This window comes from Amia ocellicauda, chromosome 3 (assembly GCF_036373705.1).
Source record: "Amia ocellicauda isolate fAmiCal2 chromosome 3, fAmiCal2.hap1, whole genome shotgun sequence".
NCBI lineage: Eukaryota > Metazoa > Chordata > Actinopteri > Amiiformes > Amiidae > Amia > Amia ocellicauda.
The window spans coordinates 40,398,657-40,425,569 of NC_089852.1; the positions used below are offsets into that span (position 1 = coordinate 40,398,657).

General features: G+C 37.5%; 1 protein-coding gene across 17 annotated transcripts in view; it reads right to left on the bottom strand.

Moving 5' to 3' along the window:
- The window catches only part of dlg2 (discs, large homolog 2 (Drosophila)), a 259,732-nt gene that overhangs the window by 101,759 nt on the left and 131,060 nt on the right, over nt 1–26,913 (bottom strand). For all 17 annotated transcript variants that reach the window (XM_066699432.1, XM_066699445.1, XM_066699448.1 and 14 more), the window contains one exon: nt 2,254–2,307. In XM_066699432.1, the coding sequence (XP_066555529.1) occupies nt 2,254–2,307 (54 nt within the window). The remainder of the gene's footprint in view (nt 1–2,253; nt 2,308–26,913) is intronic.

Consider the following 26,913-nt stretch of genomic DNA (forward strand, 5'->3'; position numbering starts at 1 on the left):
GGAGTTTCTATATCTTTGTTGGCTATAAAAAAGATAAAATACATAGGTATGGATCAAGAAAAAAAGCTTTAATGGATTTAAAGAAAACAAAATTGTTATATGCTCTGAAGTGGGAGCCTTTTTAACGTCTGCTATAACTTCAAAGAAAGAAAACTGTTAATGGAATGGAAAATATTGACTTCTGCAAAATGGCCTTTTTAAGCAAAAAATGCATAATCCATGTTTGTTTAAAAAATGTTTAACTGAGATCACAATTTTGTGGGACTAAGATAATTTGTTAACATGTTCTATACAAGATTAATAGATTAATCTGGAGAATCCATCTCAGGTCTTTCAAGATTGTTGCCATTTTTGTCCCATAAATCATTTTAAAGCAAAAAGAGTAGAACAAAAACATGAGTTACTGTTCACAGTTTTTACACCGCTTGTGAAAGAAAGCCCAGAACCATACTGTATATGATATCTTTATTGGATTACTTTTTCCTGAGATTTATCCATTTGTTTGAGGTCAGAATCCTCAGCAAGTGATGTTAAACTATTCAATGTTTAAGTCACTTAAGTGTTTGCTTTTGAAATGTTTTCTTTTAAAATTATCTTCAACATAGAAAGGCATTGAACTGCAAATTATAAAAACAAAGAGCTTTTAGCAGTTCTCTGTGGAAGAAACTGGCATTTCTCAAGATGTTTACTGACATTTATTTCAAAATGTTAAGCTAACTAACTAATAATTTACATTAGCTGGAAAAAACTGCAGTCTTTTAAAACCCCGTAAGGTGATTTTAATAGCCCCCCACTGACCATGCACACACACATTTGCTTCTGTTGACGACTATGCACTCTGAAACCTAATCTAAATTAAATACTTAATAATGGTGCTCAAAACATGCTTTAATTGTTTCACATACATGTTTATCTTCTGTCTACTCCAGCAATTTGGAATCAGTATTAGAATAAAAATATGGTCAGCAATATATTATTTTGACAGTCTGGAACGTTGAAATAGAAATCAACAACAATTAAAACAAGTGCAAATGGCCAGTTATCATATTAAACATGAAACTTGTGGTAAAATGGTTGTAAAACCACTGGATTGTTTAAAAATTGAAGCAGACACTTAAATATTTTATTTTTGTTCAAAATCATTATGCATTAACAGCATTAACTGCTTTAAGTGTTTCTTATAAATCTGTCAAGTAAGACACTGGGAAATTAAGGAATACACTAGCAATTAAGAAGTATTGTTATATATTTTATAGTGGTTATAGTGCCATGCAATTGCCTTTTATTTATTACCCTCTTGTTTTGCATGCCTTATAGCTTTACGAGTAAATTAACATAATATTGATGGTATGCTGAATTATTATGTTTTATCTACTTGGAACAAGCTTTAATGCCTAAGGAAAACTCAGTCAAAACTACAGTACCAAAGAGAACCATCATATATAATGAATGCAAAAGTTGCAACACAAATCTAAACCCACATTTCTTGTTGTTGCTGTTTTGTAATATCAGAAATTCAATACATTATTTTTTCTCCTCTAAATAATTAACCACATTGCTTTGATTCAATGTATTATCCACAACATTTCTGAGATGCTTTTCCCTAATTCCTTGTGTCTTTTGGTCCAGATCTATTTTTCTCCCACAATTCATCAGTTCCTCATGCACGATATGTTTAAGCTTGTCTTCAGTGATTCACAGATACTGAATATATTACCTTTTCTCATTTCTGTGGCAACATTCAGGGAAATATGTAAATGTTTCTACTTCGTTTTCAGGTCTTTGCTTACACCTGTGGTTCTTGTATCTGCTATTTAGCTGGCTGTGTGGGGGAGGGCTTCAGAGTTAAACTCCAGTGCACAAGTGACCACTGCAATGGGGAATTATTATAAAGCACTATGTGATCCTAACTCTCCTAAAGCAAATTGATACACATACATGTTGTACCGTACAGCAATGCTAGAATATGTACGTTCTTTGCATTATTAATTCCCATAGGCCATTGTTTTATCGTTGCACTTTTTGTGGTTGAAGTTCCCTGGAAAAGGAATACACTTAAAATTCAAAGTAAATTTTCCTTCCCTCAATAAATCTCATTAAACAATTTAAAACAAATGTGCTGAAGTAACTTGTGACAGAGTCTGTTGCTTAAATGTTGTGCCTTCTTAGCACATCAATCTCAATGGTCATCGGACTATGCAAAAGCACAGGAAAATAAAAATCTATTAAATATATACACAAACCCACACTTACATATGGTACAGTGTCCAATGTTTCCGTGTTCACAATTATTGGTGCAGGACTGGCCTGAAAAAGAAATGGATAAACGTGAGAATCTGAAGCAACAACAACAACAACAAATACAATAATAATAATAATCATCATCATCATCATCATAATTCTCCTGAAACATCAAAATCGAACCTCACTAATGTGTACCTTACACATGGTTTTGAAATTGTACAGCAGTCTATTAGATTAAAAATGCAGGTTAAGTACAGCTACGGTAAATGCAAGCCTTGAAAAAAGATGATATATGCATTTTGGTTTCAGCCATTGAAGAAGAAAAAAAGCGAGTTGTAAATTTAAATGTGTGTAATAATGTTCGGTATAAGAGCCAAACATGTGGGTGTAGGTACACTAAGCTAATATTTCAAAGCCCTGCTGCCTAATGTAGTTTTCATCTTTACAATTAGAATTAGAAGGGTTCTGTTGATGAGCCTGTAAAGGCAGTTTTATAGGTCTCACAGACTCCCCTCTTGCTCGGGCCGATTCCTCAGCAGCCACACTCAAATATATATCATAACAAGAAATACATTACAATTAAGACATTTATAAACATACTGCTGATCTGACTTTAATGAGATGCAATCCATTTCTGATCAAACCTTTACATGAACATCATGCCAAAAAAAAAAAAAAATCTACATTTAGAAATACATTTTTAAATACCCAAAATCCAATATTCCCTTAAAAACTGTATTCATTGAGTGCTGTTACCTGCAGCATTCTTTGTACATTAACTAGCAAGATGTCTGTATATATTGGTAACTACAAAATACATATTACAAAATAAACGGTAACACTTTTCAGGAGTATCTTGTGGTTAAGTGCATTTCCTTGGCATCATGCCCTGGAAATATGTAGGTAATACTAGTGAGCGATGTAAAATATTGCAATTGTCAGTGACCACTAGCTGTTATCTGCTAGTTTAGACAACTCTGTAAGGTCTGTGTTGCAGTGTGAGGGGAAGAAAAAGAGGAGAGGAAGGGAGGATGACAGGATGTTTAATAGACTTCGCCGGGGCTTCTACAGGCAGAAGTTGAACCACATGAAAAATCCGAGCAAATTAAAAATAAAAAAAAGTGAATTATGACACCCACAGAGCCATACAGAGCATATGTCAAGAACAAAGGCTTATGTTAATTTTTTATTTTATGGAACAGAAATGTGACACAAATGTTCCCCCAGGTTTTAGTACCCTAGTTGTGAGAAATAGCACTTGATATCAAAAAGGATTAAAAGCAAACCCAATTAACTGATTTTGTAACAGGAAGCCTGTCAAAAGGACAACAGAATACTTGTTTGCAAAACTCCCACTGTGTGGAAAAGTTCTTGCCCGTGAAGGCAGATATAAGAGACAGCGAAGGACAGATGTTGCTCCTGATTAGCCCCCGTGTGAGAGAAGCTCAAGTTTGATTTTTGCCCCCCCCACCAAGTGTTTACAAGTATACTGAGCAGACCGACAATCCACTAACAATTTTGTCTCTTTTGCGACACTGTCAATGTCTCAACGGTAGACAGAGTAGACAATCTCCTTACAAACTCATGTACCTTGAACACACCAGCCGATCAATATTGCTGATATGGCATGTGATTGTAACTCAAAGACTAAAATTCACTGAGATCTAAAATGATACAGCTGATCACCTTCGACCCAAGCAAACTGACTATTTCTTTCACACAGTAACAGACCAGGGCCTTCCCTTAGTATAAGCTTCTCATTATGACATTTTCATTTGTCTTCTGTTTTTTTCTGTTCTAGAGCTTCGGAACCGAACAGCACTTTTTACCTTTACTTGGATTTACTTTTACTAGAGAGAGAGGAAAAAAAACTGTACTGATTATCCAATGGATCGAGCAGTTAATGAGGTTGATAATGAAGGACCTATGTCTTAATCTTTGAGAGCACAGACTATATTCCAAGCAAGCTAATGATCATTCAGCATCAACCCAAAAATCCACACAATGCTGGAGTGTTCGTACCAGATGCTACGTTGGAACGGCATTTGAAACCATCAACAACTGTGCAGTGAAGAGGAGACAAACATAGACAAACACACCACACACTAGTCTGAAGGTGGACATGACTATTTTGCATCAGTTGAATTCTCATTAACATTCAGTTGCTGTGCAGAAAACAAAAGCTAAGTGTTCGGGAGTGAGCAGCAGACTAGGGCTTGTGTGGATCAATTCCAGCTATTGAGGGGCTTTCTGCTTACAAGGCATTGCTGATAATCACATTAATGGATTCTGAGTCTGAAGAAAGACAACTTCAAACAGGTGAATGAAGAGAGAGGAGGCAGTGTGAGGGGTATACTTATAATAAAGAAAGGAAAGAAATTCACTAGCTTTGTTCAAAACATTATCTTTGGAATGGTTTAGGAAAAAAATACCACAGGTGGTGGATATGATTTACCCAAAGAAAAACATTATTTGTGTATTTAATATGCAGAGTATATGGAGAAATATTTGAATATTACATTATGATTTTACTGAGCTAACATTTTAGATACAACTAGATTAAGTTCAGGAAAACACAAGCAACTACTTCAGGAGGAAGTCCCAGGAGGGAGTACATAAACGATCATGACTGGCTAATTCTGTTCCCTTTCCTGCTGTTATGTCAGGTCTGCAAGGCTCTGAAACCAGGAGACGGTGTGATCAGATGAGAACTGGCAGGATGCACATTAAATATGAGAGCCCTGCAGCTCAAGACAAGTAGCCAGGGAAAACAGACCGGGGACACGGGATTGCTAGAGAATATTGAGGAAGCCACAGCAAAGAAACCATATATCTAATGTGTGAAATCATGCATGAGGAATAACAGAGGATTTATATTCTGCATGTCCATGAAACAATGTGTATTACATTTATTTTAGACCTGAATCGTAGATCTCACTTTCTATTTTCACCTATACGACTAAGAAAGGGGGGCAAGGCTTTCAATGGTGGTCCTGTAGGGATAGGATCATTACATTGTGCCACAACAACAAAAGTTTAATGTGAGATTAGTCTAAAATAAAATATATATATATATATTTTGGTCAGACAAACATTTTGAAAAGGACTGAACAAAACATGTAATGACTTAATCCTTAGCCAACTTGAACCCTCTTATACTGAGCAGCTCATTGTTTCTGTCCAATGCTAGTCATAGCCTGCTAGTGGAGATCCAGTTACAATTTGATTTAATGCTTGATCATTTTTTTCACACCACTTGTATGATCTTGTTTTCACAGAAGTTCAGTTATTGTGTTAAAAGGGAATCTGGGTTTGGAGCTTCCACAATCTGTGAATCAAGGAGTTGTGTGCAAAGTAGAGAAAATGTTATCTAATCTTTGCTTTTAATGCTTCTTATGCTACAGAGGTAGGAGCCGGACTAAAATCTACATGTAAAATGTTTTTTTGCACATACTAAAATATTTATATTTCAGTATGGAACCCTTTTTTTCTGCCAGCTACTTGATACTAAAGTACAAATTAACATCTGATGTGAAAATCTCAGCAGAAATAGTGCTTTAAAGAAAGTTCCATAATGATTCTCTCTCAACAATATTCATACTCCATACTCCAAATTCATATACATTTGTTTTAGATAAATAGAGATAGATAGATTGATCAAGTTTTATGTAAGAGAATTAAAATTCATATACCTCTTAAATATTTGCATCTTGTAAGGCTTGAGCAATTTCTAATTTTATAAAAATAAGGTATGATGAACCCAAGTACAGAATTGAATAACTTACTTTGTGCATTGCTTGTTTCAGTTATGTATTTCAAACTGTAATACTATAGTATGTGCTGCTACCAAATGCAGTAAACGTATGCATGCAGTAATACGTTATTCTACAAAAAAAAATACATAAATAAATCAAATAAATGCTTAGAGAAAACATATCTCCTCTTTCTCCAGAACATTCTAAACTCATTATGAGAATCAAAAGAACAAGTGGAAGATATCGGGTAGCTGGAATTTATATAATTTGGTGGCAACATGTGACTCAGTCTTACTAATGCTTTTCCAATATGGTGAATACTCAATGACATGTCTTTAATATGAACACACTGTACTTTTGTTTCCTTTTTTAAGTGCAAAGGTGCACAGGAGCGTAAAACAAAGGCAAAAATATATTTCAATAGGTCCATTAAATGAGCAGTGGTAAGTACTGTCTAAGTACTGTACATACTGTAGGCGTCTTTAACCAGGGCTTTCTTTAGGTTATTGCTTTTACTGACACCAAAGAGCTAAAGAAACTTGAACATATTAAAATGTGCATTAATACATGGGTAGGAGTTTTACTAATCACAGCTCATGAGTGAATTATGCTACAGCTTCAGAAATCTAGTTACTGCAGCGAAAACATTATTTCACACCATACTGACTTACTAAGATTGCTCTCTGACAGGGATCAGATCTTATATTCAGGTTTTATACTTCAGAGTGAACACTGACATGGATCTGTTACTGCTAAGGGGAATATAACATCTCTCTGCACTGCACTCAGCTGACGCTGACACCAGATATTACATCTAAAAGCAATTTATTTTATAATCAGTTTAATAGAAAGGCCTATTTATTTTTTAATGCAGGGAACACATTTCCACCCCATGTTCGCAGCAGCTGTGCCTTATGTGAGGATGTCTGTGTTTAACAGATATGAACAGAAGTACACTGCTTTAAATATAAAAAAAATCAAATCATCCAGACTTATAATTTGCAAGCCTTCAATCTACGATGCAATTTTATTTTTTAAATTCCTTTTAACAAGAAATGCTTTAAGTAATGCAGTTCTAGTATGATATTGGATGCCATGCAATTTAAGATACATTAAAAAAAAAGATCAATAAGCAATTAACAGTAATACACCAGGACACACGATCCAAACGGCAATGACTTACGAGTTGCTTAGACACATCAAGGCAGCTTACAAATGTTGATACAAACTACACTCTACACAGAAGAGAAATTCAAAACCAAAGGTTTCTATAGATTCACTACAGGGCCAGGACAATAAGACACTTCCTAAACTTGGCTGAATTCATGGGTTTTCCCACAACACCACTGTTCCCGTACTATAAATATGAACTGTCTGTAAGAAGCATGAAGCCAAGTTAACAGATACTGCTTTACATGTGTCCTTTCTTGTCTTGCTCTTGTGCTGCCTGCATATTATTTCTGTGTCAATGATACTCAATTAAATATGGCAGGGTTGTGTACAATCCTGCTATACCATCTGCCAACAATCTTTTTTTTTTTTTTTAATTGGATTGTTTTCTCCCACTTTTTCCCCAATTGTGCAATGATCAGATTAAAATACAGTATTTAAAATCCTTCAGATATATGTTCTATACATCTTTCTTGCTTTTGCGCACTTCTCCCCCTCCGCAAAAAAAAAAAAGTGACGACACTGCTTGTGAATGTCTGAGCTTCCGCGAGCGCTCCGGGGAGTGTTTTCAGGGCAGGAATGCTGCCGTTACTGTTTTTGATGTGAAAGGTTCAAATATTATAGCACAAGAAAGCAAACACATCTGTGCAGTTCATACAAGTACATTTACATAACTTTACTGCAGGGCAAGAAATTAGAAGTGGGGGGGTGGGGGGCTGCAAAAGATGCAATGTCTTCCTTTCTGCTCCTCTCATCTGACTAATAATTAGTGCTGAGCGAGGCTGACAGCGTTGAGTCACTACGCTTGCATCTGTCCGTTCCACACAATGACTGAGCATCAAGGGGCTCTCCCTTCGCCACTGACGACACCGCACGCCTGCTTTAACACTGCAGTGGACCGCTGTGTTTATGCCACAACTGGTGCTGAAGCCTTCGTTGTTGGCTGACCTGCATCACTATACAATGGCATGCCGTATATCAGGGCTGCTCAAAAGTATGTTCTCCACAGAACCCCTAACCTTGAACAGTAGAGTGAAAATGCCCACCATAAGAAAAGCTGACACATGCTCCATTTATAATGCCCAGCCAACCGTAAGGTCTTGTATAACTTCAGGTGCTTGATAAATTAATTACATTTATATTAAAATAAATAAATAAAATCCAATACAGAGCAGTTGTGCACAGCAGTCTCTGGTTCAGCATTGTGAGGAGAGAGAGAAGAGGAAAAAAAAAAAAAAAAGAGCAAACATCTCCTGGGCTTAAATCTCACACCAAACTGGGTCAAAATTATCATTTTAGATACCAGCATTCATATTTCTGCATCGTTTTACTATGCATGTAGACTACACAGGCCTGGATAATATATTACAGTTTTATTTTATTGGTGTTTGTTTATTTTTACGTTCCTTTTGTAGGTTTAAATATAGAATGTGTCTCTATAATAAGATTTTATAGATCAAGAGCTCTGAGATGAGGCTCTTCCTAAATGCTTGTACTTGTAACTTGACAGTCATTTGAACAGCTGTACTGAACTACATGCTTTTCAAGCTGGTCGAGGTACATTATCTATACAATAATAAATAATAAGATAAATATTACCATTTCGATTGTAACTGCTGTGGTTGAGCTGAGAAATCCATTCAATCAGTAGTCTCTCTGTTACCATGGATGTTTGAATGTACTTTAATACAAATCAAAACATAATGCAGCTAACCTTGATCCTTGATGCTGTACCAGTAATGTACAGTACAGTTACAGTACAATACCTTTTTCTCTTATTCTTACTCCTACACCCTCCGAAAGCTATTGGAATATCAAACGCATCTAAAGTGTCTGCAACTCAAACTGGTCTTCAGCATGAACATATTGCTAGCACAATGCAATATAGTTAATGCAGCCGGGGAGTCAATTTTAATGCAGAAGGTTAATTACGTATTAATAAGTACACTGGCATACACTTTAATTACAGTTCTCATTATAGTAGATGGAAAAACCTTTTGTTCAGGGAATCGCTCTTAATTTGAGTTCCACTAGTAGGACCATTAAAAACCTGTCATACAGACTGCTATTACCACAGGAATAGTGTCAGAAATAAAGGACCTACTTATCCTTGAAAGGTAATGTTCTTTTCTTAAAAAACAAATGTGCTGACCTACAGAATTGGTGCTATATGATCAAAAATAAAAATGCTGGAAAGCTATTCACGCTGAAATGTGATCAACACCTCTGCAATGGATACACAATCAAATTGTTTAGTAAAACAGACAGAAAAGGATGCATTTTACTTTTGCCAAATGCAGGGGCAAAACAACATGATAATGTGTTGCTTCACAGAGGTAGTTATATATAGCTATTCTGATTGTATGTAGATGCAGAAATCAACAGTTTGAATCTACTCCATCATGTGAGACAACATTTACTTATTTCAATGCTGTATCAAGTCCTGCTGAACTTTAGCAGGAACAGCATTTAAAACTCACACCTATACTTTTGCAGTTACTGTTACTGTTGCATCCCTACATGCACTGAAATATATCTAATGAGAATAAGTAATAATTAACGAAGTCCATAATACTCAGCTTTACAGTAGTTTTACATTTAGAAACACAATATTAACACACACGTTCATATTACGGAATCACATAAGTGAATGAGGGAAGCAAATAAATAAATGTGTGTGTGTGCAAAAATATGTGCCAGGCAATAATTCTACAATTGATTGTTAAAAAATAATAACAACAACAACAATGAAATAAATCCTACAATTCCATTAAGCACATTTATTAAAGTCAGCAGCCAATTACATTTCTTTGGATGTGTTTTGTGTTTTGATTTCAGCTTTGCTCTGATTTATTCTGCTAAATAATTTAATACAAATACTACATATAGTACATGATGCTGCTCTATCAATATTTAATACACATTTGTTCACCTACAAAAACAGTCAAGACAAAGAAATTCACAAATATTGCAGTTACAACTTATGCAGAAATGAATATCAGCTTGTGTTTTAAAGGAAAGAAAGCAATTCAGATTAATAATGCAGCTGACAAAGAGGATATTTAAGATGTATTTTTTCTCTCTACTTAGACAAAACTAAGAAACAAAAGCATGATCCTTCACTAGCCACTGTGTTTCTGACTGAAATACAGTGATATCAATTGTTGAACACTTGTTTAAGACTCTTGACAAGAATGAGAAAGATGCACAATAAGATCTGAAGAAGCTGGAAACTTGTTTTGTCATGTCTGCTCCTGGCAAAAGTCATATGCCACCACAATGCACAATAAGGAAATGCTGATCACAGTGTCATGCTTTAATTCATCAGCTTTCACCGTTAGGTATATCATTAATGTCAGCTCTTGACAGGACATCAGGGGCAATTTGCTCACCAGCCTCACTGCCTTGCCTTTGAAGATTAAACATATTCTTCACACTGATCCACATTTTTATTCTTCTTTTTCTCAGAGATGTAAGGCAAAATCCTTATTTAACCACTTCACCTAATTCATTTAACCTCCACAGCCAACGTCTCAGAAATATTGTGGTAAATGTGTGGCTTTGAATAGGTTTATTACTAGTAGTAGTAGTAGTAGTAGTAGACGTACTGATTCATATATTTTTTTTTAATATAGCTTATCGCTTCTGTCGAATTAAAATAAAAGCCTTCCAGACAAATTTTGGGAAAAATGCTGAAGTTATTTATAGGAGAAGGAAATAAAAGGGTTTTACTCTCTATATAAAATGCTATTCTACAAAATGAAATCTCTGAAACAGCATTTTCTCCGCCTGTAAAAGCTCATAATCAAGAACAATGTACCAATAGTTGCATTTTGCTTCAGTGTTTTGCTGAACAAGCAAAATAATTCCGTCAACAAGCACTTCTGAAAAAGTAGATGTTAACATTACTAAACCTCATACATTATCAGAGGAATAACACAACAAAGTGAATTACTAAGCAGAAATGCATCTAAATGTATTTTTACTTTTTACTATAATGTGAGATAGTTGTGAAAGATGCTTGACAACCATGTGATGAGCAACAAACAGACAAGGGAAACACCTCAGAGAATGTTACATTTCCTATTATTTCCTACGTCACAATTTTAGATTTAAAATTCAAACCTCATGCCTCTGTGCATGTGCTGTCATTATAAATCCACTTTTAAGTTCCACTAGCGTATTTTAGAAGAAAACAGTCAAGCTATGCAAAGTTTTGCCTTAAAAGCCTGCATTCAATAAAGTACACAAGGGAGACAGGGGGCAGAGGGGTGCAGCGCTGGCTTTGTGGTTTTGTTTTACAAGTACCCACAACAATGGCCAGCTGCTTGGCTTATTTGACACCAGGGTGGCCTAATTTCTGATAATTTCTGAAGGTCGCAGCCAGCTATCTGAGGTATTTTAATCAGTCGTGCACTAATGCTTAACATTTATTCTCAATAAGTAAACAATTTCATGTATGAGAACATGACAACTGCATTACCACCGCAACACATCCACCAAGTCGTCATGTCCTCACTTACACACTACGCACACATTGATATTACATTCCTGCTCCCTCTAAAATACCAGTTTAGCAGCTGTAATGAAAGAGTGGATGTCATTCTGGCTCACAATAAGACACTGACGCTTGGAAGGATGCTGTAATTTTCCTCTAATATTCTAAATCACTTGCCGGCTTAAAACCTTCCATCTAGAAGCAGGTGAATCGCTTTTCCTATTACTATGCTAATCAAAAGGGAGGACAGATCCCAGGGGTAATCCTTGTGAATAAGTTTGATATTGTCTTTCCTGCAGTTTAGAAATAAATCACCACATGCATGTTACAAGTGTAAAATGAATAAGATTTTTTAATTCCAATAATACATTAAGAATTTTCTGTAGAAAGATGAGATTTGTTTTCTCTAAGCATGCTATTTCATTTCTGTATTTTTTTTGTAGAAAAAAAATATGACTGCATGCATAGATTTAGAACATTTGGTAGCAGCAAATACTACAGTATTACAGGTTGAAATACATAAGAAACCAAATCAAGTAATGCACAAAGTTAGTTATTAACTTCTGTTCAGGGTTCATCCTAACTTTAGGAGTAATATCGCATGATGCTGAAGCCTTCCAGGATGCAAATATTTTACAGGTTAGAATTAGAATTATCTTACATATAATTGTTTCTATCTATATCTATGTTATCTATCTATATATGTTTTCAGTAGAATGCATTCTACCAGCGTCTCCCTCAGGAACTAGGCTACAGTCTCACAAAATATGTGCAGCAGCAAATGCAAAATCTGCTGCCAAACTAAAATTCTTCCACAGTTGACTTACATGCATAAATCAAAATGTAGCACCTAACAGCAAACTCTTTCTGGACGTGTAACGGGTAATCTGTGTGTCACTCAAATAAAACACAAAGTGTAACGTCAACACAGATCACTTTTGCTTTCAGTTTAGCGACAGCATAATCCCACTCATTCACACTTCTAATTGGAGGCTTAGCACATTTAAGGATCAAACCTGTCTTGGAAAATCCACTCCACTGACACCAGGGCTGTGAGCAAGGAGAGCAGTTAAAAGTTTTACCTGGAAGGGGTCGTGCCAGCCGTGTTGACAGCTGCAATCGGACCACCACTCAGAGTTAGCCCCCTTGCCTCGGGCTACACTTTTGCTGGGGCTTTTCCACACACTCTCTGTGCGCATGGAGGTGAGCTTCGCCCTGTTGCGTGCCAGTGTCGCCCCTGTAGAAGGTAGTGTCTGGGAGTTGTAATAGTATCCATGGGGGTCATGCTGCCAGCCACAGGAACACGGGGAGTCACTCATCACTAGCTCTACATTCCTGCCTTCTGGATCCCTGCAGCAGCTATGCTGTTTGTTCAAATAAGCAGTCATCCCGATACGATCTCTTGTTTTTAGTTCTCCTCTCTCTGATTTTCTCTTTAAACACACAGAATAAACAACAAAGATCCTCTTGTTCTTTTAGGATTGTTGGATGTCTCTAGCCTGGCCCCGTGAAACCACACTGGCTGCTCTTATAAGCAAAGCATCGTGGGAGCAGCGGCGGCAGCAGTGGTAGTAGTGGCAGCAGCAGCGCAGGCAGCAGTAGACGTGCGAGCAGCGCTGCACAGCATTATCTGCGAGCTGGTAGCTCTTTGTCAATAGATGACTCAACTCGCAGAGCAACTTGACAGCATCCCTGCTCCAGGCAGAAGCAATCTATGCTCTGCACAGCTGGGCATCAAGACCAAACCCTGCATTACAGATCCTTTTGGGTGGAAAACAAGTGTTGTGGAGAACAGCACCCTCTCTTGCACTACATTCAATTATCAATTATTTCCCTTTTCCTGGAACAAGCTCAGCACACAGCTGGGTTTACTTGCCCTGCCTACCTTCATGTGTCTTAATTTACAGGAGTCTTTATTGCACTATACCACAGGGTTTGTTTTACTAAAGTTTTTTCTGCTGGCTTTTGGTCACATTTTTTATTCTGAAAGTAGATTCAAATGTACAACCATTTAAAAATAAAATTAAAATAAAATAAAAATCCACTATCAATACAAATCAATACAAGCTTTTCTTCATATTATGCCTTAAATAACAATTCACCTAATTAGGAAAGCACTGTTTATTCTAAAATCCAACCACTTCTGATATTATTTGTGAAACAATGAAAAAAACAAGATTCAAACCGATTTTCATCTCAAAATCAAGTGCACATCGGCACGTTCAAGACCACAGGGATGTATTGGTGACTCATGGATGGTTTGAGATGTCATTTTAAACATGACAGTTTTGCTCTTTCTAGTACACATTGCCTTCCTCCTAAGTTCCAAATAAAAAAGCTAGAAACACTCCGCCAGCTGATATAAAGCAACCCAGCAAATTACTGCTTCTCTGTTTCAACCCATACACATATTTTCAATATGTAATGTATACCCCCACCTACTGGATATAAAGCAGCAATCCATGGGATTCTCTCAGCTTTCCTGGAATCATTTGTGACTGACAGATTGTTTTTTTGTTCTTTATCTTTCTCCAACCCACTATAGGCAGAATTTCCTAATCACACATTGACATGTGTAGCACTAATCTGTGCTTTCCTCACATCTGATCGGTTGCTCTGATCAGACACAACTACTGCGACTCCATGCACTGGGGAACAGAATCCTTATAGATTTCAAATGAAACTGCTTTTTCCTCTGGTACTGATTCCGCAAACTGTTTCCCACTTCCTCTCCAGTCTATAACATAACATCAAGCTTTTCCTTATAAAAACTGAAAAATCCACGCTATTAATTTCCTGTTTAATAAGATGTATTCCTCAAACTACAATCACTGCCAATTTCTATTTGCCCAAAAACTGTTTTCTAAGCAGTTTTTAGGGGGCAGGTTAAGCTGAAAGGGTGGGGTATTTGGACTCTGGAGACAAGAGTTGCCCGACACCCTAACACAAATCATTTACACTGTATTTTTCCACATTGATTTACATTAGACTTCTGTGACATCTTTTAAACACAACGTTACAGTGGGAATGTAACTAACAATCCATTTATCCATCTATTTAAGACTTTACAGAAGAATTGTAGATTCTAGGATATGAGTTTCTTTTTGGGAAGTGCAGAATTTTCAAATTGAATACTATTACACACCTGTCCCTTTTTAAAGTGTACATTTAATATACATGTATTAAAGGTTTACAACAACATCAAACTATTAGCGCTTCCAATATTGGGAAAGAAGCAGTGCTAAGCTGGCAGCACAGACCGTAAGAATAGATTTAATGAGAAGACATTAAATCCTAGGGGTGCAGATCGATAGAATTTAAAGAAAAAAAAAAACAGCAGCTAAAGATTGGCTTTGCAAAAAATAAACCTCCAGGTGCCAGAAGCCTTTGCCAGCTGAAGTAACTTTGTCAGATGAGGCCACATATACAGTACATTTTGTTTGATTGACATAATTAGGGTGTGGACAACGTCTGAGCATTTGCAGCCAACCGTAAAATCTGGGGAGCAGCTTCAAGAGGTCTGAGAACTTGTCTGAACAGAGAGCAACATCAATGCAGCAACAGAAGAAACTGAACACGTTGGGTGGGAATATAAACATAAGAAGGGTTTGATTCAATACAGAATGGGCCAAGTCCTTTTAATGTATTACAGGAGAAAAGGCACATTTATATTTTAAAACACACACAGCTTTTAGAGCTATAACATACATTTAAAACCCTTTCAATTAATGGTCTAATTATCACATCATATATTTGCTGAAACGCGACAGGGTTAAAAAGCTAAAGCCAATCCAGAGTTTAAAATGTTTAGCAATTCCATTACGACTCAGACTCAAATGCCCATGTGTCCCCAGCAAACACACAGGACTTGATTGCAGAAGTGATTGCATTTTCTGGTAACGATAATTAATCAGGCCTGGGATGAATATAATGGTACTTGAAAGACAGTCCAAAGAAGAAAATCCATGGCAACATTTAATACAAAATAAATAAAAAACAGCATGTGATCCAGTAGAGAGATGAAGTGGTTGGCGCTTCAATTTGTCATACAGGATACAATGGTATTCGTCTCTGAGAGATGGAGTCACACATGTAGTGGCTTTATGAAGCAGTACAGCTTATTCAGAGGCAGCCTGATAAATCACTCCTGGAGACATAAAGCATGGCAATATTATAACAGGTCCTTAACATCAGTATGGGGAAAGAGTTCTGTCACATTGTGCTTTGACAACAGTTGTTTGCATATGCATTGGGTGAGATGGCAGCAAGAAAAGTCAGAACATATAAAAGGTATCAAGACAGCCATCAATCCTTTGGAGAATTTTTCTTTGTCAGGACAAGATGGTAATTAATTTCACACCTTCTCACATGGATTCACATTGCAATCACGAGCCCCAGCTCTCACGGGGACGCTTGGAGACTTTCAGTGCAGTTGGCCATGCATCTGATGTGGTCAGCGGAGATGTTTTCTAAATCAATAGGTGTCAGGGAGTGGGTTCACACGGCCTGCGCTGCGGCTGTTGCCTTTGATTGGATCACAGCATGCAGCAAATTCCCTGTCCTCAGCCATGCTTTGCTCATTTAACCAATTGCTACAACTCCTGTTGCCCCTCACACTTGGAGGGAATCCAAAGCAATCCTGTACTTACGTAACACACAGAAAGTAGCAGAGCAAACAGACATACGCTTACTGTATTTCATCTGAACTGGCAAAAAGAACTGAAAGCTAAATAGATCTCGGTTGATTTCCATTACCATTCTGGCATCCATAGAAACATACATGGAAACCTCAATGCAAATGCAAGCCGGGAAACATTATAATGTGCAAAATGAACTGCTGGAATCCCTAAATATCCATCCAGCCATTTTAGGAGATAATGAGTCTAACAAATTGTATCTTGGTGGTGGTTTGATGCTGTGCTAAGGTAGCAACAATGGGGTATCTAGAAAAGGATCAGAGACATTTTCATATACTTATTAAAGTAACTGAAGCTTGTGAAGAACATTTGTATTTTTCCAATTTGCTGCAGAACCCTGGTTGAACTTAAGTTTAGCACTGAGCAACACTAGAGCATCATATTTAATAATTTAATTCAGAACAGCCACTGCACTTATGGTATTACAGAATCTAGAATAAATCTATTTTAGAACCTGCTGTCTGTTTAGTATCCAGTTTGGCACTGAACAAGCTAGCTTTTGACTCGTTTATTAACATTGTGTCCTTCAAAAAATCTGTTCAGCATTGTGCATATTGAAATTGTATAACTCCAGAGACTGACAGACAGAGAGAGAGAGAGAGAGAGAGAGAGACAGACAGAGACAGAGAGAGTGAGTCTAAGAAAAAACACACATCAATCCCTGTTAAAGTGAAATGGCATATCATTATGTGCTTTGTGGGAGACTGGAATCATTTATTTATTTATTTACTGTACACAGATGTATGGTTTTCCACTCTACGGCCAAGTGCTTTGTCAGCCCTGCATAACCTTTCAGGTGAGCAGAGCGGAGAGTAAGGTGCAGCAGCTTTGTAATGAACCCTGCCAATCAACAGGGAAGCTTCCACAGAGGATGTGTTGGGCCGGCATTGAGAAGATATTGCTGTGTACCCTTGTGGATGCTGTCGGCCTCATGACCTAAACCTGCATGGCTGGCAAACACATTCAGAAGTCATACAGAGGACTTGTAGTATGTATGTATGTATCTGGTGTTAGAATAGTAGACTTGCAAAAGGTACTGTTACATGTTATGAGCTTTCAATTAAGTTTAGTAGTGATGCAACATGCATTGTGGAGGGATGCATTGCTTTTTAGGCACAATATTTAACCGGCCTCTTGGGCTCATGAATACATGCCCAGGCAATGCATGTCTGCCAAGGCCTACCAACTGGATATACTTGTCAGAGATGGGTGAGCTCTGGCTCGCATCAGAGATCTGTTTTTCACAGGAGCCGACGACTTTTCGCTGAAGCCTGAGGATAATTTTCAGACAGAGTCGCAGGATAGTAAAGCCGGAGCACAGGATCAGATACCACATTTCCTCCTGCTGTTAAGATAATTTAACATTAACAGAACACTGATTCCATCCTGTCTAAATCACAAATTAATATTAGGGATGAAATCAAGGACACTATTTAAAACAACATGGATAAACAAGGAGGACCACACAACTCTTTCCACTGATTACAACTCTTTAGTGCAAGGAGGTCCTTAGTTGGTACTGAAGAGAAACACCAAATTAGAAAATGCTTTAAAAATAAATAAATCAATATTTCATAAATACGGATTATATTCTCAGGATGCAGTTTCTTAGCACATAAAACTGAACATAGATCTAGGGTTTGGCTTCAAATAATAAACAAACATTAGCAATAGATATTCAATTCTGTTTTGATGTTTGAATTTAGGCTTTTAAGTGTACTGCTCAAAGTGCTTTAAGGCAGAGAGCAAAAACTTTGGTATTTTATTGACAAGTCTGACTGTTCTTTGAACCTGCTAAGAAGTCCCAGGTGGTTCCCAAGGTTAGGTGCTTTACTGCACATATAAATTAATATGTTCTAGATGTTAGCAGATCTGTGACTAACAGTATTGGCAGAAGAGTATTTGTTGTATTAAAGAGTAAACCTACATACAAGCAAATCCCATGGCAAGGGCTAAAATGCTTTCATGCGTATGACAGATTCTGTAGAAAAGTGTCCAGTATTATGTACTTATTACCACTAAGTACAGTAAACAGTTATACATGTTTGCATTTTAAAATGCAAATAAAAAGTTTATTTCCCTTTAGATGTGTACAACTCCCTGATGTTACAATAATTAGGATAGTTCTGTGATGAACTTTGCAGATTAATTCAATTCAGTGTTTTAAGATATTAAGCGAGATACCTGCTTCGTAAAGAACATCTGGGGGGAAATCTGTTTCAGTCCAGGAAAAAACTGCAAATCCCACTTCCCCGTTCTCCTTATTGATGAGGAACTATAAACGGCTTGTAAACTGTTAATCTAATTTCCTGCTTCCTCAGTCATGTTTAAAATGTAAGAAACAGCTGATTTCCCTATAGGATACTCTCTGATCTGTGTGTAACTAATGACTAATAAACTAGGCTACCAGATAATGTGATCGACTTTAATGTAATTTCAGAGCACATAATTAGACTGCGGAGACAGCCATGGGATATGTTGCAGCAACATTAGGATAAGGCCTATTTAATGTTGTAAACAAATCCATCTCAGAAATAATCAAATCAGCCAGTTTGATATGGCAATGTAAACAATGGGCTGCAGATTATCAAGGAAGTGCAACAAAGAACCTCAAAGAAAATCACCTGAAGACCTTGATACCCTGATGGGATGAGGCAAGAGCGTGCTGAGCAGTATTACAGTGTTAAATATGATAATGCCTTCAAGTTATTAGCAGAGTATAAAAAAATATAGCTGCATGGTCAACTAACCCCAGTACCCCAGCCTGTACCATAAAAGATAAAACAGTAGTCTTGAAATGCAGGTGAACGTTGACCGCATTGTGCAAAGTGTGTATCTGTTTGCAGACACAGCAGGGAGCAATATGCATCATGGTGGAGCTCTCTAGAAGTTGATTATGCTGCAGGCTAGCTTATAACAATACTAAACTGTTGAATGGCAGTGGTGCAAAGTCAGTCCGGCAGAGAATGAACACCATGTGAGATCTGGAAGCTCTTCCTCTCAAGGTATAGGAGAGAAACAGGACGTGAACTCAGCATTCAAGCTCTGAGTTTGAAATGGATAGCACTTCTATTGTGACAAGACCACAAGTTTAATGCAGTACCAGGAAAACAAGGTACCTGGTAATATAAAAGCTCCTATTCCTTCTAGACCAAACCAATGTCAATTTTGTAGTGTCTCTACCACTTATTCTCACTTATTGACCCCCTTCGGATGGGATGGCGTATCTCTAGCGCTGCTTCACTTTGGGGGTGTTCCTCCCTCAGCCATTCACTCTTGACAATTCCCAGACGCTCTCTGCAACATCACCCCCTGCAGCTCTGATTGTTACGAACATCACAGATTGTAGAAAGACAAACTGTGAAAAAATGTGGTTCATCTTGTAGTCTAGTCAAGAGAGCACATTGCTTGTTATTCCTCAGTTTCGGTGAGAGGTTATTGCTGTTTTAAGACCTGTAAATCCAACTAGCTACACTGCCAGCGGTAACCCCCCAGACTCCAATGCCCCGGACCTTTCAAGAATGCATGGACAGGCCAGACGATGCCTCAAAAACTGACAGGTAATTTATTTTCTATACCCTGGCTTTTAAATGTTGCTTGAGCTCTTTATTGTGTTGTCACAACCTATATGGAATTTGACGTTGAAAATGTGCACCGAACAAGCCTGCACGGATATTTTAAGGTACAAAGCCTTATTTTTCTCCTCTGTCTTATAGTTGTACTAACAGTGAAGTTACTTTTTCTATAAAGTCTGTTTTTAAGTTCTGAAAGATAGAAAGGGGTGAAACCATAGAAAAACAAATCTTCCTTTAAAATATGCACTTTACCGCTGTATTCAAACTGCATATAGTAGGACAGAAATTGGTTTGGTCAGTTAATGTATACAACTCATTTTGAAACGTTTGTTCTCAAGGAAAACAGGGTCTTGTTTGCTATACAAGTTGCTATACAACTTTAGTATTGCACTCACTGGGACATCCAAGTTCAAACATCTACATATCTGAAAGGCAGCTATGGGACAGTTATATTGCTCCCTATCTTGGATCCATTAATTAGTGAAGGTCGGTGATTAACAAGCATAGGTATTATGAAGTCTCAGACTGTACTTGTAAAGTGTTGTGGAAAATGATAAAAATCTCATGGCTCAAGCAGAGCAACCTCTATGTCAATTTATAGGGCTGCATCAGCAGAAAAGTTCTGAGGCCGGGGAGCTGTTTTCACACGGCCTTTAACAAAGCTAAAGCCACGAGCCTGAATCACATGACCTGTGTTACCATCAGCAATGCAGTTACTGTATTCAAAAAATAGTTGTTGAAATGCATAAGCCGACACTCATCTGCAACTGATTTAAACAACTGATAGGCTTCAGAGAACACCGCAGGATGGGTTTTGACAGTCTTCATGCATCAGCTGAACATTTAAAAGTTAAATAAGCACGAAAGCAAGGTTGTTGGAAAATAATTATATATAAAACGTTTCTGTGCTGGTCTACGACAGATAAACATCAGTTTTAAAAAGGGGGACTACATGTGCAATTTATAGAAATACCACAAGATGGCATCTGTGACTTGTACATTAAAGAAGCAGGTTTCACTTGGTTTAAATTATGAGAAACCATTCTTTCAAAGGCTGGCACATTCTAAACCCTGAAGCAAAGACACCAGGAACATCTATATATTATTTAGATATCTTACAGATCTACATGAATATATACCAGACATACATTTTTAATTATTTCTTTCCTAGAATCTATAAGTCACATGACCAAATGCTTACATGAAATGCCTTCTCAAGCCCACGTGGTGGCAACTTCTCCATTAACTGACACTAAGCTTGAGCAGTGCATGGGTACTGGGGTGGAGAACCTGTGCTTACAGCAGACAAGACTGCAGAGCCTTATGAATAAAGATGAGCGCTGCGGGCCAGTTACCCTCAGCCACTTCACAGCAGTTCGGACAGCGGGAGCAATTCTGTCGTGACAGTCATAGATACACTTGCACTCTGGATAGCCAAGAGTCTGGTTCATTACACAGGATTTAAGGAAGGCCTATGGTTCAAATACAGATGCTGCCTGTCAATTTTATCCCAAATAATCCAGCCCCTGCTAGGAAGACCTGTGTGTGTATAACGTACATTCCAGCAGCTGGGCATAAATATATACCAGACAGATATATTTTGTGCAATATAATTTAGTGTAACATATTACTTTTTTGCGACTATTCATTTTTTCACATATGAATGGTCTCAATATCTCACATAAGGCATGTGTTGGATAAGAAGTAAAAATGTGTTTATATTTAAATGACTGGCACCACAGAGGGAACAAAGGTACCAACAATGCTGAATCACATTTTAAAATTATTTAAACTTGTAAAAAAAAAAAAAAAAAAGTGATTTCTGTATTTCTTTTAAATGTTTAACAAACTTAAACCAATCTCCGAAGTACTCCCAAGAGGTTTTAGTTGCATAAAATAAAATGCCAGGTAGTCTAAGCCAATATAAAATAAAACAAAGACTATGTTATTTTGTTTTACCTTGAAAAACTAATTTTAAAAAACATGAAAAAGATACATTTAAATGAAGCAGTTTGAGGATGTTACAATCCCCATTTTCACTACCACTTCTAATTATTCATACATTTTTAAATAAAATGTAACTATTTCTCAGTTTCATATATGTAAGAACAGACATGAAATATTGTATTGTGATGTATGGCTGAAAGACTTCTAGAATCTAGACAATCTAGAATTTAAAACCTCACAATTTTCCATGAAGATCATTAAGTCACTGTAGTCATTAAATGCAAAACCACCTCACCTGAAAGCTGTTCAGATTGCTCCTATGTCTTTTCAATATGCGTTCAGCAAAGTTTTGTTTCCATTTACAGATTGTGACCAGCGAGGGCCACTTGACCGTGTTCGAGTCCGGGGAGCCCCCTTTCAGTAAATCCACAGAGAATCGCTTCTGGAACTGTTTGCTCTCCTGGATGTCTTTCTGGGGTTTGGGCACCAGGTTGGGCACACTCCCCCGGTGGTACTTCTGATTTAAAACGGTCACATTGTTCACCATGATGTAGTTCATGTTTGAAACAGCTCTCGCCCAAGTTTTGCTTCTGCTTAATATATCAACTTACATACATAAAAGGATATGCAGGGTAAAAGTTTAGGAAGAGCCACCCTGAGAAATAAAGTTGCAAAACAGTTCTTAGCTCTCAACTCTGCTAGGTCTCTGAAACTGCGCAATAGCTAACACGCAATTTGTGCCAAGTCATGGTATCCCTTCATCCTTCATTTACTTTTCCATCCACTTCTAATTTATGCAAAACAAAGCGAGTCGGGATAAACCCCAACAATAGCGATTTCAGGCACCTCTCCAGTCCCCCGCTCCTCCCTGACTCATGTCGCCCCGCACCCACGGGCCTACTCCTCTCTGCGGTGTCTGGCTGCAGTTTGGTTTCAGTGCATCGAGCATGGTCGGAAATGGAAATCTGGTGACACATATTCAATATATCTGATAGGGTGAGGCAGTGATGCTCACATGGAGGTAAATCAAATCTGATTACTCAGACGAGGCTCCAAATGTAAATTGTAGGGAAACATAATTAATGCCAGAGGGAAGCAAACTTTGTTGGGTCACCAGAACTAGATTAGAGGAGATCAATTACTAGGAAATCCAGCCCACTCATCACTGTGCCCCCTGACATTAAGCCTTTTTCACAGCATGCATTGCACGATCAGTGGATTTGAAAGCGTCTACTAGCTTTCACCGAACAGAACAATATAAATACATATGAATCACACCCTTCTCACTCCGCAGTTTCTGACAAAAGGCCACAAAAACATTATGTATTTTTTTACTGCATTTGTTTTCTGAAAACATGAACAAACACTGAACAACAAGACAATATGGTTACAGAGATTTCTAAAAGATCATTTTTAAGTCCTCTGACTTTAATGATGATTCAAAATTATTCGGTCTACGAAGGCGATTAAATGAAAATGGGGGGGAGTGGCACACGGCAGTCCGAAATTACATGTACAGGAAGTAAATGGCGTATCTGCAGGGACATCTGGAAGCACTAATTTGATCTGGCAGTCAACGATGGACACTAAAATGTAATTCATTTTACTCCTCCTTTATGGAAAAGTCCCATTATCCCCTTATATAGTGAGTCTGCTATATATTACGTCTGATGCTGATTAACGAGCGTGCATATCATCATCTCCAGTCAGGAAGTTTTCATTACGCCGAGCTTATGGGAAGCAAGTGATTTCATTACGTGAGATGCCATACTGCAATGTTTAAACTGTATAGCAGGAGATTATGGATTATACTGTACTGTAACACAGCAGATAACATTGCAGCCCCTCCGATTAAACTTAACACCGCTGAAGACAAGAGACCACTTTACTCCATGCGAGGAATGCAATGCAAGAATTGGCCAAAACAAAGCAAAATCTCAACTAGTAATGTTTTTTAAGGTGTTTTTTCCACCAGACCACACCACAATACAAAAACTAAAACTAAATTAAATAACTTTTGAGCTGCCTTCCCATTCATGTCGTAAACTTGTACATTTGTGTTCATAATTCAGAGTCCAGAATTCAGCGTTAAGCTCTGTAATACATTATGGATGGAGTTTCTCCCCGGCCAGCAGACCGGCTGTCTTCCGTACTTCATGTCATCCTGAAGTTTGTGAAGAGGCAGTGTCCGTGGAAGCGTGCTCGATGTTATCAGTGTCTATTAAGGAAAAATGATACTGCCCTACTTTGACACAGCAGAGCCACCTCATATATCAGGCCATTAAGGCAGAGTGAAGAAAGCAGCCTTCTCAGAAAGGCACCAGAAGGTAGACAGGAATCTCCAACTGCTTGGCTGCTTTTCCACCGGCGTTAGAGAAAATTGTTTATTTAATGCACAGTGACTGAACTTACTGTCAATGCACCTGCTTGAGCGATTGCTCCTCCCACCTGTGAGTGGAAAGTCACATCGTCTCGCATTTCCTGTCTTCAACAATCATTTACAAATAATGCCTGTAAGACGGACGCATAAATAATGTATATTGTTATCCTGTGCTCCGAGTGAAGCAAGATTCCTATCCAACACATTTAAGCAGAATACTGATTACAGAGTGAGACGTGTTCATAGTTTTAGACAAGTGTATGTTATTGTGTTTTTGCACAGGGGTGTATACATTTAATTGTTATTTATTTTAATTATGTATATTCTCTACACAAGGTTTTAATAAATTAATTAACTTATGTATGGTTTGAAGCCTATTTCTATTAATGCATGGTCTGTACAGGTAAGGATCTCATGGTTACAATCAGGTTATGGTGTGTAAAAGTTTAGCTAAACGATTATGCTGGGGTTAAGATTAGGTTTCCCAAGCAAATGCAGGGTTTCATATCAGTGAGGGTCGTGTTTCTAATATGTTTCAGATGCATTAAGTTGCAGATTGGCTGTAGCATCAAATTTTGGTGTTGGCTAGGGTTGAGGTTAGGGCTTTAAATGGGGTAGGTAACCACAGTGTCCGTATCCATGGAGCAGTAGTGTATAGGGTGAAGCTTTTTTGAATGGAGTGCCAAAAGTCTGGTTTGTATACTTTGCCAAGTGCCAAAGGGTGCCAATGATAAATTAGGGATATAAACGTTTTTATACAGGGGCTAAACAGCATTTTTGTTGCCGTATTTCTTGTTGTAATTAAGTTATTAAGCAAACATGCCAACAAAACAAACCACAATATAGAAAAATCTAGAAACTATGGACAGATAGAACCATCCCACCCACTCACCTGCATCCACTGCCAACCTCCCCCCACCTTGAACCCACCCCCTTATCCCTCTGTAGTCTGGAGAGCAAGTGCAGCTCCAGTCTGCTAATGAGACTAATACTGCAGAATATGAAGCTGAATGAAGAGGGGCACATCTTCTTCCCCCCAAAATATATAAATATGCAGGTTCCATTTTTGCTCACAGATTGTCAATTTACAAATATAAAAAAGCAATAGTAATCGCACTTCACTAGCTCGATCATTTTTGGAATATGTCCCTTTTTATTTTGGACAATGGGAATTAAATCAAATTAAATCAAATCAAACAATCTTAATTGTATATAGAGGAACACCATGCCAAAGCATGTCACAATATTAAAGAATAAAGAATAAGTGCATCATACAATGAATACATAATTTAAATGTTGCAGTATTGCAGTGCAGTAAAATGCATGAATCCCATTTCATCACGCATTAAGTTTGAGGATTATAATGCTAAAGTACATTTAAAAAGTCCCACAGGTTCTCCCATTGCCCTGCCGTTACATACAAGAAGTAGAAGGTTGTTAATTTGGCTGCATTAGTAACCCTGCCATATTGGTTTTGTTTTTTGCTTGCACTTGCACTAAATCATTACCAATGCACCTTTTTTCATCGTATATTTACTTAATATCTACTGCTTTTACATTTTGTAAAATAACTAAAACTGGTAGATTAATATACATTGTGCGGCACTTATGTTTTAAGACAAAAATAATGCAGTGGTATCAATCCACCGTGAGAATGAATGTGCACAAATGTACTCTACAAATCAAAGTCATAATTTATTTATTTTTGAGAATTTACAGCTTTCTTTTGCCAACTTAAATTTTTTAATTGACGGAGATTTAAATATGAATGATTGTGGCAATTTCCATTTGATACAGGAGATAATGGTAAACAAAATGCTTTCCCCCGCGTGTTCAACAGGACAGACTTAGTTTTTGTCATTATCCTCCTGTTCTCAGAGTGCAGCACAGCAGCATAAACAGTCATAACATTAACATCTTGTTCGTGAAGTGCAGATATTCACAGTTCTGCGTGGATCTGCGCAGCTACACCAATGGGAGTGGAGAATTCTGAGAGTTCTGTGCATAACTGCGAAAATCTGCACACAAGAACCTGACCTAAACCATGAATATTCAGAAAATAACGTGAGCGCTGCTCAATTACTTGGGGGCGGTGCCGTCACTGCCAAATATACTGATTGGTGCCAATCAGTTTAGGCATTTGAGGGGTGGGCTGACAAAAAAAAAAAAAAAATGCAGATAGTCGCTCACTTGGCGTGGCAACCTATACGGCCACGCGTGCCACAGGTTCGCCATCCCTGGAATAGGGTATGGTCTAACCTCTTGACATGACATGATTCTGAATGTTACTTGGGTGGTAGACTAATTAATTTGCCATATATGCATTAAAGGAAGATTTGGATGTTTAAGACAAATGTCACTATAAAAAAAATGTGAATTGTTGCATTTAAATTAAGTGTTAAAATTGTAATAGGCCTAGCATGAAATACTGAAATGGGGTAAGTATATTACCTGTAATTCTAACTTAATGAAATGGGGTAAGTATATTACCTTTGATTCTAACTTAACCCTGGTATTTGTTGATATTTGCTCTAGTCCTTATTATTGTGATCACAATTATGTCTCCCCTTAACTATTTGTAACAGCACTTTAAACAATGCTACCAAAATAATTAGCAAGATCATCAGCAATTTAAGATTAGACGTTA